Genomic DNA, 17,963 nt, shown 5'->3' with positions numbered 1-17,963 from the left:
CTGGCCTTGTTTCCCCAGCAGACAGACCCAAGCTAACTCCTTGGTCTGTAGCTGTAATCTGTTTCTTGCTCTGCAGTGCCTTTGCTGCTAAAAATAAGCCTGTGCCGCTGCTAAGCTGTGCCTTCCTGGACTGTATCCTGGGCCGCAGGCTTGCAGCCACCCCACTGCTGTAGCCACCCTCCTTTGGGGGCTGTACCCTGGGCACACACCGCTCTGCCCTCTGGAACTGCTCCCCCTCCCGATCAAAGAATCGGCATAGTGTAAGGTGCACCTATTAGAATCGGGTTCTTAGTCTAGATAAGTTGTAATTTCATTTTGCATAGCTGTGGTTAAGTTAGGTTTAAAGAATTGTTTGTATTGTGCTCTGTAAGTTAGGTTTAAAAAAGAATTGTTGCATTGTGTTCTGTTACTTGCTAATTTGTGTAGTCTTGGTTAAGTTAGATCATAAATAAGATTTTGATGTGTTCTGTATAATTGTGGTTAAGTTTGTCTTCCCGCTGCCCTAACCCCCCGCACCCAAGCCTGCCCGTGTCTCCCCCCAAGCTCCTCAGTCACTTGTTGCAGTCTCTCTACTGTTTAAACTTGCAACCTGTCTGCTCTCTGTGTCTCCCTGAGTTTAAATCTCCCTCCGCAGCACCTCTGCCTTTGGTCTCTGCTCCACCATGTGCTCCTCTTCCCCCATCCCCCAACCTCATTCCTCTACCACTGCCTTTTTCTCTCTCTCTCTCTTTTAATCCCTTCCCCCACGTGTTCACCCCGTTCCTACTGCTGCCAAACCTCAATTGTATTACTGAAGTCTAGCATAAAACCCCATTAGTTACCCTTTTTCTCTTTGACACACCTCACATTTTACATTTACACCACTGTGACACATTTTTACCTAGAGTTGTTGGTTATTTAACACATTTTTCCCATAACTGTTAGTTGGTTATATGCTGCTGTGACACATCCTTTACATAGAAATTGTTAGCTACCTGTTACATTTATACTTCAGTGTTAAATGGTTACCAACTGTATTGCACCCCACTGTATTGTACCCCACTATTGAAACCCCCTATACTATTTACTAAAAGAAACCCCTCCCCAATTGTCTAACTTAACAAACCCCATACCCCTCACTAATGAATTTTCCCTGTTTTTGCATTTTCTTAATAAAGTTTATTTTGCACCCCACCAGTGCAGTAGTTGTCCCCCAAGATCCCCTACCTGCTGGCAGGGTCAACAGTATTGAAATTCATGAGTAAGAAGAGGATTAATTCGTGTGGTGCAGCCATTACATATCATACACTTTGTATCTATTTTCCTTTGTCTGTCTCACCCCCCCCCTAAATTTTAAGTCTCCTTTATTCTCATTTCTAAAATATATTTAGTCTAAGGGCACAACTACAGTCAGGTTTAGCAAAAGCTAATTACAAATGTAGTGTGTAAAGTAAAGAAATGTTTCAAAAGTAAAGACACAACATTACCTATAGCTCCTGGCAATCCTGGCTTTCCTGGGGATCCTTTTGGTGCTCTCACACATTCTGCCCCTACAAATAAACATTATCAGTGGAGTTCCACATATTCATCTGCTGTATCTATCTCTCATTGTTTTTGTGACTTACAATAACCATACTATGATTACATCTAGCAATTATTTCCATTAGTAAAACGATACAAATTGAAATTTTTTTTAATCATTTTTATATAGCAATGTGCAGCATAGCTCATGCTGACAATGAATTAAGAAAAGTTGTTCATTTTATTCCACTGGAACCTTTGCTGTGCTAATACCAGTGAAGAGCTCAGATGTTATTATAACACTTGCCAAATTTTCAAAATGGCAGCTCACTTTTTTCTGGAGTTAATTTAAAATCAAAAAAATTAATTCAGTTGCACGTGAAAACTAGAGTACTTGTTCCTTTAAATACGAAATTGCACGATACTTTTTACCTAAACATAGAGTACTTCTCACAAATGGTTTGCTACACTGTACTTGTGAAATGTCTTTGGAATCTAATTTCTGTTATTTGTAATTTCAGATTGTTATTACAAGCCATGTGATAATTGTTTTTTTTAATCACAATAAACTCAAGGGAGTAATGAACCAAATAGTTTTTGATCTGAAAAGATGAAACATCATTAATTTAAAAACATATGCTATGACCAAATTACTGATTAGTTGCATAGCGAAAGTGTCATTATTTGTGACCTGAATATTAAGCTGTTTACAGATGGAGCTATCTCCAAGAAATGGCAACATCAAAATTAGTCACCAGGAATCAGTAAGCACACTGTCATGCTGTAGGTGCCCCATAGATCTAAATATTAAAATGTTTCCAAGAATCTTATTTCTGTACTATACCTGACCAAACTGTCTTGATGCCTTGATCTTCAGTAACTTGGTTACAATCTACCAGGGAAGTATGAGAAAAGAGAAACAAGCAAGATAGGCTCTTAGCATTTTAAACAAAATGTTAAAAATTATAAAACCCAAACTTCTCAGTTCTAACTGCAGATGTCTATTACAGCATCAGTTGATACACTGTGTCTAAATTATTGTGCACTGGATAATTCTCATAAATTAAAGAATGAAAAGGCAGCCACTCATTTTAAAATACTTGGAAACATGGTGAGCCGCATCTAATTCTAACAAAGGAGAGTTCATGTAATGAAGTAAAATATTTGTTTTTGATATACAGTGAGAAATAAGAAATGACAGACCTTCCTCTCCCTTCTCTTTACACACAAAAAGTGCTAGCCTTGCAGTCTAGCAACAGAGGGGACCTCTGGTTGGGTACCAAGATCCCAGACCAGGAGGGGGTCAGAGAGCTGCAAAGGATCAATATTTATGCCCTGATGAGGAGCAGAGGGCAGGTTCAAGCTTCTGTCTTATCTTAAGTCAATGAATGGAGTGGGTTTGATTGGGACCGACCCGAGGAAAGACAGCCACAATGCATGGTATATATAAGTAATACGTTCTTTCCCCTCACTCAAAAAAGTTAAGGTTTTACTAGCTAATAGTGCCAAATTTGTAAATTTTATTTAAATATCTGAAAGGAAACTATTGAAGTATTTCTGTTAGATTTCTGATCAAATAACAGAACAAACTCCTTCTTATTCATACACTATCCTATACTGCCTGGTCAGTGAGTAGATTTACATGATGTTTTGCATATGACTCAGTACTGATCTCTAATGACTTTAACATAAGAGACATGTGATCACACATACCTAATTGGGCAGGAGCACCTGGAGGACCTGGGGGACCTTGAAGACCTGGATTTCCATATGTTCCAATGTCACCTGGAGGGCCACGGTATCCTTTCGGGCCAGGTAAGCCTGCACCTGGCAGACCAATATCTCCCAGAAAGCCCTTTTCCCCTTGTAGTCCTGGATAACCAGGGTCACCTGGTGAACCTCTCACACCATCACCCTATGGGAAAACAGATTAAATATACAGAGATGGGCACTTTGACTTTGTATAAGAATAAACCTCACCCAAACAATTAAACATTTTTTCTTATTATTAGTAATTGGTAGATGGTCAGTTTCCATGTATCATGGCCATTTACAAGGATGACATCAGCAAAAAAATCTTTAACATTATAAGGTAACATGTTAACGTAGATGTGTGACATTGCACTCCATATGCTTTATGGAAGTATGCTTATGAATATGAAATATGCTTTACGCTAAATACCCCTTGTATGGTGTCATTAGAAAGCTTGTAATCTACTAAATGTGTTCATCCTATTTGTTTGCATGTATTATTTCTATATCTGGAGTTAGGAGAATAAGATATAAACTTGTATCACTGTTGTAAACATATTAAGTGGAGGCCATAAAGGGTGCTCCAGAAACAATCAGTTGTGAATGGCCTTAGTTACTTGAAAGCCTTCCTGTGTATGTGTGGGCCAGCCCATGGGGAATGGAGACTAGGGGTTTTACAGTGACATGTGACTATGTCACCTGATAATGAAATCCATCTTAAATCTGATACTTTTCCATTTAGAAGATGGGGTGGGACTGAGAGAGACAAGAGATTTCTGTCTTGTGCCAAAACTATAAAAGGGGATGGAGCAGGACAAAGGAGGAGGCCAGTCATGAGAAAAGCCCTGCTTGACACCTGAGATGTGTGTACCAGAGGAAATGACTGTATCAGGGGAAAGATTTGGGCCTAGACTAGGAAGGAGTCTAGTCTGTGAAAGAAGCTTTTCTGAAACATCTGAGGGTGAGATATTACCTGTATTCAATTTCTTAATGTATTAGGTTTAGACCTGGATGTTTTTGCTGTATTTTGCTTGGAGACTTACTTTGTTCTGTCTGTTATTACTTGAAACCACTTAAATCCTACTTTTTATACTTAATAAAATCACTTTTGTTTATTAATAAACACAAAAAAAGTGATTAATACCTAGGGGAGCAAATCGCTGTGCATATCTCTCTATCAGTGGCATAGAGGGCAAACAATTTATGAATTTACCCTATATAAACTTTATACAGAGTAAAATGGATTTATTTGGGGTTTGGATCCCATTGGGAGCTGGGTGCGAGAGACAGGTAACGTACTGAACTGTTTTCAGTTAAGTCTGCAGCTTTGGGAGCGTGGCCCAAACCCTGGGTCTGTGTTGCAGCAGACTAGTGTGTCTGGCTCAACAAGACAAGGTTCTGGAAGTCCCAAGCTGGCTGAGAAAATGGGCTCAGAGGTAATTTCAGCACATCAGGTGACAGTCCCAAGGGGGTCTCTGTGACCAAACCCATCCCAAGATGTATAACCAGGGATGGTACCAATGAAATAAACAAACATCCATTGACAGAACTTTCCACTAGAGAGGGTTAAGGCCAGTGAATGCACATCATTTGGGCTATGTGAACCAGTCATACACCACCTGTGGCTGCAAAGCTGAATGTGACTTTTGGGGAGTCTGTGGGTTTGATCGGAGAGCTGCTTACTCTGCCAAGAAATGTGTGGCAGGCAGGTAGCATTGTGTAAGTTGATCAGAGTGTGAGCAACATCGTTTCACATCTCCCCAAGCAATCAAGTAAGGAGAAATGGGAGAGAGAAGAAACAGCATGATCCCTTTCTTATAGAAGACAGAACAACTAGGGCAGAAAAGGCAAGATCGTGTAGAAAGTGTCAAATGGAGTTGTAGAGAGGAATCATTACAATAGAAATGGGTCAGGTCTGGTGTTTGAACCCAAATTAGATTTAGGCTGGGGCTCATGTTACAACACTTCTGAAATCTTGAGAGCTTTCATATAATTTTGTTACAAAATGACAGCTATTTCTTAATCTGCTGTTCTAATGACATTTCTGCCATCTTGAGCCAAAATATGAGAATAACAATTCTTTCAAGATTGACGTCACAATGAACCAGAAAATAGATCCTTTTCAGATTTAGATTTGACTGATGACAACAATTTTTGGCATTCAGATTTGATGCTCTGGGTCTGGCCCATTTCTAGTTATGATGTCTGAGCCCAGTGCTGTGTCAATATGTGATGACTTTATGTTTTCAGGGTGCATCATCCTGGTGCAAGCATAATATGCACTGTCAGGCAGCTGATCTGCGATTAATTTTTGCCTCTCTATAGCTTCATTTGATGACCATGTAGCTCTTAAGATATATTCAGTGTGAAATAACTTCATGTAAGTTTAAAAGGAGGGAAAACCAATAATAAATCATTGATGGAGCAAACTGACCTGTCTGGGATATAAACAGGTATTAATTTGCTTAAATAAAATGGGAAAAGAATGGAAAATAATTAATATAACATGTAAATCTGATACGTGAATGCATCAGCAACCAGTGAAGATAGGATAATAATTTATGATGTAGGTATGGAGGACAGCTCAGTTATGAGATGCTGAACTAAAGAAGTCTGTAATTAAATATGGTAGGCAAATATTGGATATAGTTGTTACTTACTGGAAGGCCAGGAAGCCCTGGTAAGCCATCTATGCCATCTTTTCCTGGAAACCCATCTTCACCTTTAATGCCAGATAGTCCAGGATCTCCCGGGTCTCCTTTGGTACCTAAAGAAGTGCTCTCAATGTGAAATTACTCCTGCATTGGACAAAAGGCTTACATACAATTTGCAAATTGCAATGGAAGTAGATTGCTTGTTTTACCTTCTGCTGTAACATATCTAGGGTCTCCCTTCTCCCCTTTTGGCCCAGGAAATCCAACTGCACCAGGAAATCCCTGTGGATACCCATTTTAAATAAAGTTAATCAGAACTTTATTCAGGAAACAAATGGAAAAGCGATAGTTAAAAGTAAACCTGTGTGCCAAGTGACCCTCTGTTGTTCTTCAAAAAGCTCCTCAAAACTTAATTCTTTCACATCACTGTCTATTAATGATTTTCTCTCCGGTGTTCCCATTCTTGTGCTTGATCCTTAATCTGTGTGTTGTCTCTCTACTTTAGATAGTAAACTCCTTGGAACAAGGAACTTGTCCTCTTATATATCTGTAAGATGCCATGAACTCCTATGGAAGTATATAAAATAATAGTGGTCCAGATTTGTTCCTGCTGGTGCAGGAAGGTGCAATGTACATGTGCCTGGCCTCATAGCCCCAGGGAGGCTTCATCAAGAAGGACGGTAGGTAAAAATACCACTATCTACACTGTATGCAGGATTCTGAGGGGTAACGGCAGCTTTACAATTGCCAGGGACTCCAATGGAGGGGCAAAGTCTACTGAGGGAATACACCAAATTACTTATAGTTATAGTGGGAAATAAGGTAAATTCTGCAACCAATTTCCGGAATAGGAAAACAAAACTCAGAATTTATTTTTATTTATTTATGGGGATTTTTCTTCTGCTCAGCATCATACTATGTGAGGGCCTGACAACACCTGTGTGATGTAGAGAAGTATTATCTTCCACATTTAACAGGAGAGGAGACTGAGGCATAAGGAGGTTAAATGACTTGCCTTAGGTCACACAGAAAATCTGTGGCAGAACTAAGAATAAAACTCAGATCTCCTGATTCCTGGTCCTTTCTCCTGAATACAAAGCCATTGTAGCCTAGGATTAATCTAAGGTGCAAAGTACATCTGTCACAAATAACAGGTTCTTTATTCAGGTAGCTACTTAAAGATAATTAAGAAGATGAAATTGGTGAAGCATACCCAGAAATTTTATCAGCTTTCATTAATACAGACAAATGTAATTTAAATAATAGGAAAAATCATTATACATAATAAGTATAAGAATGAGAAGTACAGGAAAGCGGTTCCTGCATTGTTCATACTTGCTACCTTATGGAAACCATTAGAAACAAAGATAAAAGAAAAAGGAAGTGAAGATCACCCCAAGAGGAAGGATTTGGGCCAGGCTTCCTACTCAGTTGCCCCATGTTGTCATCGTGGTGTCCCAGTTAGGATTTTTCTGACAACCTGTTACATGTCTTTTCCCATTCCACTCACATACATCCAGGACCATACCTGATCTAGTCAGCTCTCAGGCCCCTATTCACATTTAGCATTCTGCCAGACCAATTTTAGAGTTCTGAATGTCCACATGCAGTGTTCCAGCTGATTATAATTACATTTCCGACACTTAACCCAACCATTTGTGTCAGTCCCTTTTCCAATAGTTTTGATATATCAATGTGGCTAGCTCTTACTACAAAAAGTCCCTAATATGCTATTGTTTGTGGTTTACCTGTTTATCACCAAATGCATTGGTAAACTATCACAAGATATGTACTCCTAAATTATATAACCTTAGTTCAAGCTCGTATCATTTTATAGCTTTCAGCCAAGCACATGATACTTGTGCTATCTTATACCCACTGCCAACTTCTACTAGGCTTCATTCTAAGCTTTTAACACTTAAATTCCATAAGTCCTGTAACCAAGTCTATTTTTAATAAATATATTAAATACTTGCTGTTACAGCTTCAACAACTTCCATTCTTATTTCTATAAGCATGCTTAGCAGATAAATTCTATTTTACCCTAAACTATAGGGCCTTCCAAGATCAGGTCAGGAATCAACACCATCCTGGTACCCATCTAAAGCTGAAATTCAATGGTCTGGGCACCAAAGCCCGTCCCAAGGAAGTTCATCTAGCATAGTGGCTATGGCGATTTCAGCCCCGGGGACTTAGTTTAAAGGCCAAAAATAAGGCAGGTGTTGGGTCCTGGAGGCTATAGATTCAAACATTTTATGCACCAGTAGATGGTCATATCACCTGTTTTTTGTTGTGAACAAACATATTATTGCTGAATAGTCCATGAGCCATGTATGATGGATTTCCCTACCTTTCTTTTACTTTTGTGCCACAGTACACAGAATATGAAGTAAATTGTCCTGTTCCATTTTAATTTTGCTTAGAAGACTTATGCTGCAAATCAATTACTAGTGCATAGTATCCTTTTGCACCCCTAGTTCTGTCTTTTTGTGTAGTTCTCCTTCAGTATGAAATGAAGCCAAGTTGTTCTTGGCTCCAAAGTTCACATGGAAACTATTTCTCTGTTGCTGAATACGTGAAACGTACAGAATCACGTTTCCATAAATCCTTGTGAAGACCAAATCTGTGATATATAGAAGCTGATTTCTCAACTAATATTTACAAGCTGCATTTAAATGTATGGTCAGCAAAGTGATATCTTAGGGCCTGTCTACACAAACACTTAGTTCATGGCAAGCTCTCGTCTAAATCTACCCCACACTACCCTAGAAGTTCCATAGTGCACTTAGATCTACCCCACTTTCAAATGAGAATAGGTCAAAATGCACTATGGAACTTTAGACCATGGCAGCAGGGTCCACATGGATACTTAATGTGTGGAAAGTTAGTGCAGCGTAGATTTAGACCCTAGCTTGCCATTTGTACAGACAAGCCCTTAGATACCAGTGTAGAGATATGTATTTCAGATGTTCTTTTTTAAAGGCAAAGGAAGCCCTTGAATCTAATGTGAGGCCAAATTCTGTCTTCAGTTAAATGGCTGTAAATCTGGAGAAACTGCACTATATTAGTGAAGTGATTTTAGCTTTTCTATTTTTTGCTTTGAAAGATCATATACAATGTATTTTAGCGTTAAGTGCCTGCCCAAAGTTTTACAGCTAATATTTCTCTTTCTTTCATGCTCAGTATCTTCAGTCACTTTGGGTCAAATTCGGTTTTCACTTATATTTATGTTAATCGGGAGTAAATCTAATGAATTCAGTGTCATTCAATATAATTGACTGAATATGTCCAATGAATTACACAGTTACTCCTGATTTTGCTGCAACTAAAAGTAAAGTCTGGACCAAAGTTATTGAAGATTTTCAGTTATAAAAGAGAAATATTACTTGTAAAACTTTGGGCAAACTCCTACAACTGGTTGAAAATATTTTAGTCAAAAATGTGTTTTGAGGGGTGGAAATTTCCTTAAAGAAAATTTTTGAAGAAGACTCAAAAAATCAATTTTGTTATTTTTGTTTAGGACAACCAATAGCCAAGCCAAATTTTGGTTTTCAGTTGTTGTAAAACAAAAAATAAGTTTTGGTTGGGTTTTAGTTTTCCATTGAAAGCTTGACAAATTCCATTAAAAATTAGATACAAATGAAAAATTATCATTTTCTTTGAATTTTTTTGTTAAAATAAACTACATTTTTAACCAGCTCTACAAAAAGTCCATTGCTAAAACAAGAGTCTCAGTCTCATTGAGGATCCAGTTCACAAAGCCCAATTCCGATTTTATGTAGAACACTGTAATCTAGAAGTGGTTATTAAAACAGATATGCAACAGAGGTGTAAAGTGAATTTTAGTGGGAGCAAGATCAGCCTTGTTAGGTATGGTATCAGAACTTCCAGAGTGAAGAACAACAAAGCTAGTTTGATGAGAATCACTGGTATAACAGATACAATATATTCCCTCTGAGTGAGCAAAAGAGTTCTTGGAGGCATTGTGGATAGTTCTTTGAAAACATCGACTCAATATCCAGTGGCAGGAAAAAAAGCTAACAATGTTGGGAATTATTAAGAAAGGGATGGATAACATGACAGAAAATATCATATTGCTTCTATATAAATCCATGGTGCGCCCACATCTTGAATACTGCATGCAGATGTGGTTGCCCCATCTCAAAAAAGATAATTTGGAATGGAAATGATTCAGAAAAGGGCAAAAAAATTATTAGGGTTACAGACAGCTTCCGTATGAGGAGAGATTAATGATTGGGACTTTTTAGCTTGGAAAAGAGACGACTAAGGGGGGATATAATAGTGGTCTATAACATCATGATTGATGTGAAGAAAGTAAATAAGGAAGTGTTGTTTACTCCTTCTCATAACACAGAACTAGGGGTCACCAAATGAAATGAATAGGCAGCAGTTTTAAAACAAACAAAAGGAAGTATTTCCTCATACAGCACACAGTCAAGTTGCGGAACTCTTGCCAGAGGATGTTGTGAAGGCCAAGACTATAACAGGGTTCAAAAAAGAACTAGATAAATTCATGGAGGAGAGGTCCATCAATGGCTATGAGCCAGGATGGGCAGGGATGGTGTCCCTAGCCTCTGTTTGCCAGAATCTGGGAATGGGCGACAGGGGATGGATCACTTGATGATTACTGGTTCTGTTCATTCCCTCTGGGGCACCTGGCATTGGCAGCAGTCAGAACACAGGATACTCGGTTAGATGCACCTTTGGTCTGACCCAGTATGGCTGTTCTTATGTTATGTTCTTAAACAATTGTTGGTAAGGTAGTTATTTTATCAATAGCACAAAAATTATTGATTTGTGGCTTTTAAGAAGACATACTATAGAAAGCCTATAGCTCAGTGGTTTGAGCATTGGCCTACTAAATCCAGGGTTGTGAGCTCAATCCCTGAGGGGGCCCTTTGGGGATTTAGTGGGGGATTGGCCCTGCTTTGAGCAGGGAGTTGGACTAGATGACCTCCTGAGGTCCCTTCCAACCCTGATATTCTATTTCAAAATCATAAATAAGATCCTCAAAATTCAGCAGCTAGACACATGTGTTTTGTTAGAAACAACATTAAAACCCACCCTTACTGGCATTAGCATCATCTTGTCAGCTAGCAGTGGATTTATTAGAGCTGGTTGAAAAAATTTCTTTGAAACATTTTTTGATGAACTATGATTTGATTTGCCAAAAAATCCATTTTCATGAAAAACATTTGGGTTTTCATCAATATTTAAGAAGAATATTGAAGAAAAGTTGCAGTGAAAACAAGCAATTTTTCTTGCTGACAAGCTCTAGTATGTCTCTGAAAAAAATGGATTAAAGAAATAAATAACTTACTTTAGCACCAGAGAAGCCTGGAAGACCATGCTGACCTTGATCTCCAACATCTCCTTTCCGTCCAGGCTGTCCAGTTGGGCCTGGAAAACCTGGTGGACCGGGTGGACCAGCAGGACCCCGTCTGGCTTCCTCACTTTCAATACATTTACAGTCCCCTGTTTCACCTGAAGAAATGTGGGAGGGAGGAAAACATAGAAGCTCATTGAAAACAAACATTTGGAAGAATTTATTATGAGAAATCTTAGGCAATGTAATTTTAATACATTGGGGTTCATGGCCCTGTTGAAGTCAGTGACAAAACTCCAATTTACAGTAGTGGGACCAGAATTGATCCCTAATGAAGACAAGTATATAAAAGAAGTGCTTTGTGGGGAAAAGAAATAGCCCGATGAGATATTTTTCTTACTGTGTTAGCACTAGGTCAAATTCTGCAGTCCTAGTTCAGATCATGCTGAGGAAAAACTCACACTGAGCACAACGAACGTTTTGGATGAATAAGGACCTCCGGATTTGGCCCACTATTTGTACTGTCTTACCTTTCAATCCTTTTTGTCCTCGGACCCCAGGGAAACCTTGGCTGCCCGCCTCACCTGGATCCCCCTGGCGTCCCTTCAGTCCAAAAGGATAGCCTATGTGGTTAATGAATTTGAAATACGGCATTAATGTCTTGTATATTTACCCTTCCTGCCCTCCTTCCCATTCTTTATCCTGTTTTGAGCACCATTGCATTTGACTCTTCTCTCTCCCTGCATGTTCCTGTCATCTACCATCTACCCAACTCCTCCCCATCAGCCTTTCTTTCTGATTTTTAATCCTAGCTCTCTGTCTTCACAATGTCCCCCCTCCTCCTTGGTGACTTCAGCTTCGATGTTGGTGATTCATCTCACTCCTTAGCCTCTCATCTCCTCACCCTCACCTTCTCATTTGATATGTAGCCCTGGTTCAACGCTCACACTCACCAAAAGTGCCATTTACTTGACATGGTCTTTTTAAAGCACTGCTCGCTAACCTCTCTATTGCTCAACTGCCCCGTTCTGACCATCACTGGTCTCTCTCAATACTGTCCGTTTCCCTCCCACCCCACCGTGCCTGGCCACCTGGTTCTTATATGACTTCCAGACTATCAATGTCAATGACTTTTCCTCTGCTCTGTCTTGCATTGATATGGTTGATTTTCTCAATTTTTTCCACTCTTTCACTCTCTTTTGCCACTCTCTCTCAGTGTCTGCCTTGTCCATCCCCAGCCTAGGCTCACCCCTAACACTTGCTTCTCTGCTCCTGCTCTTTTGCTGCAGTGTGTCTCTGGCAGAAATCCTGAGACCAGGCTGACTTCTTCCACTGCACGTTTGTTCTTTCCTCATTCAGTTCTGCCATTTTCCTCGCAAAGCAGCTCTACTTCTCAAACCTAACTGAGTCCTGCACCTGCAGTCCCAGCCATCTTTTCACCACCTTGGACTTCCTCCTCAACCCCATCCCTTCTCCCACCCTCACTTCCCTCTCTACCCTGGGTCTCACAGATTTCTTCAAAGAGCAAATTGACAAAATATGCCAGGACCTTCCCCTTTCCCTCACCTTCCCTTTCTCTCCTACTCTCTTTCCTCCTCTCCCTGTCACAGATATAGACGTTTCTCAACTGCTCACCTCTAACTCCTCCAATTCCCCCAGAACCACATCCCATCTCCTTATCGCCTTTGCTCCCATTCTTGTCTCCTCTCTTCCTCTTCTCCTTAACCTCTCACTCTTCTCTGGCTCTTTTCCCGCACTATACAAGGGTACTTTAGTCTCTCCCACCTTAACAAAACCCCACCTTAGACCCACTTGCCTCTTCAACTATCACCCAGTTCCCCTCTCCCTTTTGTCTCTAAGCTCATAGAACAGGGTTGGGGAAACTACAGCCCGCGAGCTGTTTTAAGCTGGGGCGTGGGGTTGGGGGCCATACCATGTGGCTCCCGGAAGCAGCGGCATGGCCCTGATCTGGCACCTAAGTGCTCCAATGGGAGCTGCCGGGGTGATGCCTACAGATAGGGTAGCATGCAGAATCACCTGGCCATGCCTCCGCGTAGGAGCCGGAGAAGGGACATGCCACTGCTTCCGGGACCTGCTTGAGGTAAGTGCCACTTGGAGCCTGCACTCCTGAGCCTCTCTCCATGCCCCAACCCCCTTTCCCAGCCTTGATCCCACTCCCACTCTCCAAACCCCTTGATCCCAACCTGGAGCACCCTCCTGCACCCCAAACCTCTCATCCACATCCCCACCCCAGAGTCCGCACTCCCAGCCAAAACCTGCACCCCTGCCCCAGCCCTGATCTCTCTCCCACCCTCCAACCCCCTCGGTCCCAGCCCAGAGCACCCTCTTACACCCCAAACTCCTCATCCCCAGAGCCCGCACCCCCAACCAGAGCCCTCATACCCTTCCGTACCCTGACCTCAATTTTGTGAGCATTCCTGGCCTGCCAAAAAGTTTGCCTACCCCTGTCATAGAACATAATTTTACAATTGCTGTCTCAAATTCCTCTCCTCCTATTCCATCCTAGCTAGACCTTCTCCAGTTAGGCTTCTGCCTCTTGCACTGCACTGAAACTGCTCTCACCAAAGTCTCTAAAGATCTCTTCCTAGCCAGATACTCTATTCTCATCATCCTTTACCTGTCAGCTACTTTTGACACCATCAGCCACACTTTTTTTGAAATCTGTCCTTCCTCAGGTCTCATGACGCAGTCCTCTCCTGGTTTGCTTCCTACCTCTCTAGCTGCTCCTTCAGCGTGTCCTTTGGAGAATCCTCCTTATTCTCCCTCCACAGAGTTCCCTCCTTTGCCCAGGGACAAGATGTAGAAGAGGAGAGGGCCATCTCATGCACAAACACAAATTCAATCATCATCTTTATGCTGATGACTCTCATGTGCATCTCTACTCCAGATTGGTCTTTTTCTTTCCAAATTAAAAAGTATCGGCCTGTCTATGTGACATTGCCACTGGGATGTCCACCTGTCAGCTTAAACTCAGCCTAAACACAGCCCTTGCTTGTATCCATTCAAAACATGATAATTTTGCTAGCTCATTGCTTTGCCTCCTTTGAGCGGCTCCCCCTTCCCCATCACATCAAATGTAAAACTAACCATCACACTTGGGGTGTGCGCCCTGTAAGCAACCACAAAGCCACCTCATTGTCCTCCTTCAGATTTTTTGCCTGACAGTGGTTATGCAGCTGTTGTACTGGTGTCCCTGCCTATCATGTTGATCAGTATTGTCTCACTGGTTCCGTGTGCAGCCTCATCTGTCTGTATATACCTGTTTTTTCTCATCTTATGCTTAGGCTGTAAGCTCTTTGGGGCAGGGACAGCCTTTTTGTTCTGTATTTGTACAGCACCTAGCACAATAGGTTCTGAGGCTCAGAGGTGCTACCGCAATTTCTGTTAGTAAATAACTGCAGTATTATTGACATGTATTGGCTGTACCACATTTGACATAATACAGTACATCTAAAACATTTCTAAATACTTAAAATTTACAACTCCACGGCATACTAATGACAGCTTATTTACAATGAGTATACTGCATGGGTTTACTCTGTAAATTCAGTCAATGCATAAGCCTATGTCCCCAGCTGTGCCAGAGTTTTGCTTGGTTCAGTGGAAAGGTGACTTTAAGCTATCTGGTTCACAATCCTTTACATTCTCCCCTACCTCATCTTTGGGTTTGCCATGATCTGTTTCAAACCATGGTATAACTTGGAGCAGCTTCAACATTGCTCCAGATTTCACTGGCTTGCTGAGAGGACCTCACACTCTGGCCCTACCAGCATTCCAGACCCTCCTCCTATTTTGGGGGTGGGGATGCTTTGATGATGTAGCTATTCCATGTTACGGGAACACTCAGCAGACTACTTACGGCAGTTTTATAGTACCTATGTGAAATGGTCTACTGTATCACAAGCCAGGATCTAGTCCACAATCCTTTCCTCAGTGAAAGTTAAAAAAAATATTTAAAGCCATGTTTTTATGTTCATATCCTAGACCGGACTGCTGGATTATTTTCCTTTAGCCATGGAGAGATATCAAAACATCTAGCAGTATTAGCATGGTTATCTTTCAACATGACTGATCACTAGATACTGCTCATTAAGCAGAGACATAGTGGGGTTGGACAGAACTGAAATCCACTGTCTTAGACCATTCTTCTCAGGTAGATCACAAAGAGTTACTTTTCCCTGACATCTTCACAGGAAGAAATCACAAATTCTTCATGGTCAGTGCATACATAAGACCTCTAGAGGATATGGCGAGACACTACTGTCTTCAACATAGAACCAGCAACTTAGGTGCTGGAACTGGGGGTACAGGTGCACCCCCTGGCTTGAAGTAGTAATACCAACCCAAAAACATGGCTTTCCCCTTCAGCACCCCCACTATAAAAAATTGTTCCAGCTCCACTGACCGGCAATATATAAATGATATCCAGAATCCTGACAAAACTGTCCCAGTATTTGAGTGAATAGTGCCTGGATGAACAGCTGTAACCCAGGCATGGAAGAAGTAACGTTGATAGAAAAAGGAAAATATCAAGAAGGGAGATGGAGCTAGCAGTTTGCTATTCAAAGGAATCAGCTCTGTGACTGTGGCTGAAAGTCCCAGGGCCCTCTATCAGATTCCTCACTGCTCCTAGACAACTAAATAATGATCAGCGTCAGCATTTTTAAAAATCTTTTGCTGGCCAGAAGGCTGCACCCCTTCCTGTCCAATGCAGATCTAGACCAATGGCTAATGTTTGCCACCTTCATACTTAACTATGGACACAACTATTTAAAATACATTGGGAACAAAAGGAACTCTAGCAATGGTGGATGCCTGTTGCTCAAAACTTGAGCCATGCAAAATTTCTCTGCGGAAAAATCCAAACCATGAGAAAAACCACAAAACCAACCAACCAGATATGTGTTCCAGGGTTAGTTAGTAATGTTTGAAAAATCAGGTGAACACATCTTCTTCCTGTGTTTCTTTGTCCTTCTGGCACCCTCCCTCCTGCCCAGGTGCATACAACCACTTACTCTCCTCCACATTCTGCTCCTCTCATTGAATGCCCATTCCTCTCCCAATCTGACCTATTAACTTGACATGCCAGCAGCCTTGTCAGAAAATGATCAAACAATGACACTTCTGATTCCCTAAAATTAAACCTGTTCATTCTCCAAAGACCTTACGGCCTGGCAGCATCTCTAGCCACTTACCTGGAGTTCCTGGAGGACCAGGTGGGCCGGGGAATCCTGGAATTCCTGGTTTACCATCACTACCTGCTGGGCCTGGCTGAGTTGCTGGAAAACCTGGTTCTCCACTAAAACCTTTGGCACCCATTTCTCCACGTAAACCTCTTCTTTCAGAGCCATCTGAAATGGGAACACATCACTCAAGAAATTGAGGATGATCTCTCAAACATGCTCTCAGATTAAGAGGATAGGCATGCTAGGTTATAGAGGGAAAGTAGGCATAACTACTTCCACCACATGAGGAAATAATGCAGGTATTCTGTATATAGTGATAACACCAGTTTTCATCTGAGCAATTCAAAGCATGTTACCAAGGTGGAGAGGTATCATTACCCCTGTTTGCAAGTGATTTTCCCAAAGTTGCACTGGAAGTCAGTGTCAGAAACCAGAATGGAATCCAGGTCTCCTGATTACCAGTTCAGTTCCTTATCCACCACACCACACTGCCTCTTTCAATACCCCATGCTCCATATGTATTCCTGCCCCGACCCAAAATAATTCTGACTAAAATTGGAGCACAGCGGATTGTTGTGAGTCAATATTTAGACCATGAAATATCAGAATATTACCAGGAAAGCCATCTGACGATCCAGGAAGACCAGGAAGGCCGGGATCTCCTTGGTCCCCTGGGTCTCCTGCAGGCCCAGGAACACCTGGCAATCCTGGATCACCTGATACACCTGAAACACATCCCCATCCCCAAGAATACAGGTTAGTCTGCTGATCTTTGTGACACACACAATCAGCACTGCATGTTCTAGATTGCTCAGCCAACTGTAATTCTTGAAAGATAAATTGGAATATTCAGCTCCTTCATTCCAGAAAGTGTTTTATTAAAAGCTGCAGTATTCACAGCAGCACAAGATCCATCCACACACAAATACGTGTAATTTGTCAGGCAGAAACATTTAAGAAGAAGATGGGTTTGCAGAAGAAAAAATTTAAAATTAGCATTATTAAAAGTTATATCATAATATCTGAATTGCCCTATAAAGTTAGTATTAACAGAAAGTTATTGTTTTAAAGAAAACACAAAGGTTAAGAAAAATAAATCTGCATTTAAAGTTTCAACAGCTGCATAGCTCTGCTGTGTATCCCAGCCACACCGAGCTCTGGGCAGGACACATCTGCCAGCTGCCATATGAAACATAAGCCTGCCAGTGTGAGTTCATAAATCCGCAGATTGTGCTTTTCGGAGGATATAGTGGTTAGGGTTCAATCATGCCCATGTGGGGGTGGTGTGGAGTTTCCCTTCACTAAAAGAGGCAGAATTACTCTCAGACCTCCCTAGTATGAAGTGGCAGTGCACCTGTGATTATACCCATTCACAGGAGGTGCACTAGGTCACAGGGAAGGGTCCCTCCTCTTTTGATGGGTGCCTTACACTCTAGAGGACAAATGATGGGAAGAGTCCCTTTGCTACCAGGGAGCAGAAGGGCTGCATTTTGGGCCAGTTGT

General features: G+C 41.3%; 1 protein-coding gene across 1 annotated transcript in view; it reads right to left on the bottom strand.

Annotated features, from left to right (window-relative positions):
* The window catches only part of COL4A2 (collagen type IV alpha 2 chain), a 182,204-nt gene that overhangs the window by 54,467 nt on the left and 109,774 nt on the right, over positions 1 to 17,963 (bottom strand). The window contains exons 17-25 of the mRNA XM_030545953.1: positions 17,075 to 17,185; positions 16,470 to 16,625; positions 11,784 to 11,876; positions 11,248 to 11,411; positions 6,116 to 6,188; positions 5,913 to 6,019; positions 3,214 to 3,415; positions 2,345 to 2,392; positions 1,467 to 1,529 (exon numbers count right to left, since the gene is read on the bottom strand). Coding sequence (XP_030401813.1) covers positions 1,467 to 1,529; positions 2,345 to 2,392; positions 3,214 to 3,415; positions 5,913 to 6,019; positions 6,116 to 6,188; positions 11,248 to 11,411; positions 11,784 to 11,876; positions 16,470 to 16,625; positions 17,075 to 17,185 — 1,017 coding nt within the window. The remainder of the gene's footprint in view (positions 1 to 1,466; positions 1,530 to 2,344; positions 2,393 to 3,213; positions 3,416 to 5,912; positions 6,020 to 6,115; positions 6,189 to 11,247; positions 11,412 to 11,783; positions 11,877 to 16,469; positions 16,626 to 17,074; positions 17,186 to 17,963) is intronic.

Source organism: Gopherus evgoodei, chromosome 1, assembly GCF_007399415.2.
Source record: "Gopherus evgoodei ecotype Sinaloan lineage chromosome 1, rGopEvg1_v1.p, whole genome shotgun sequence".
Taxonomy (NCBI): domain Eukaryota; kingdom Metazoa; phylum Chordata; order Testudines; family Testudinidae; genus Gopherus; species Gopherus evgoodei.
Note: the sequence above shows the minus strand (reverse complement) of the source record. Positions and strands in the feature narration are given on the sequence as shown.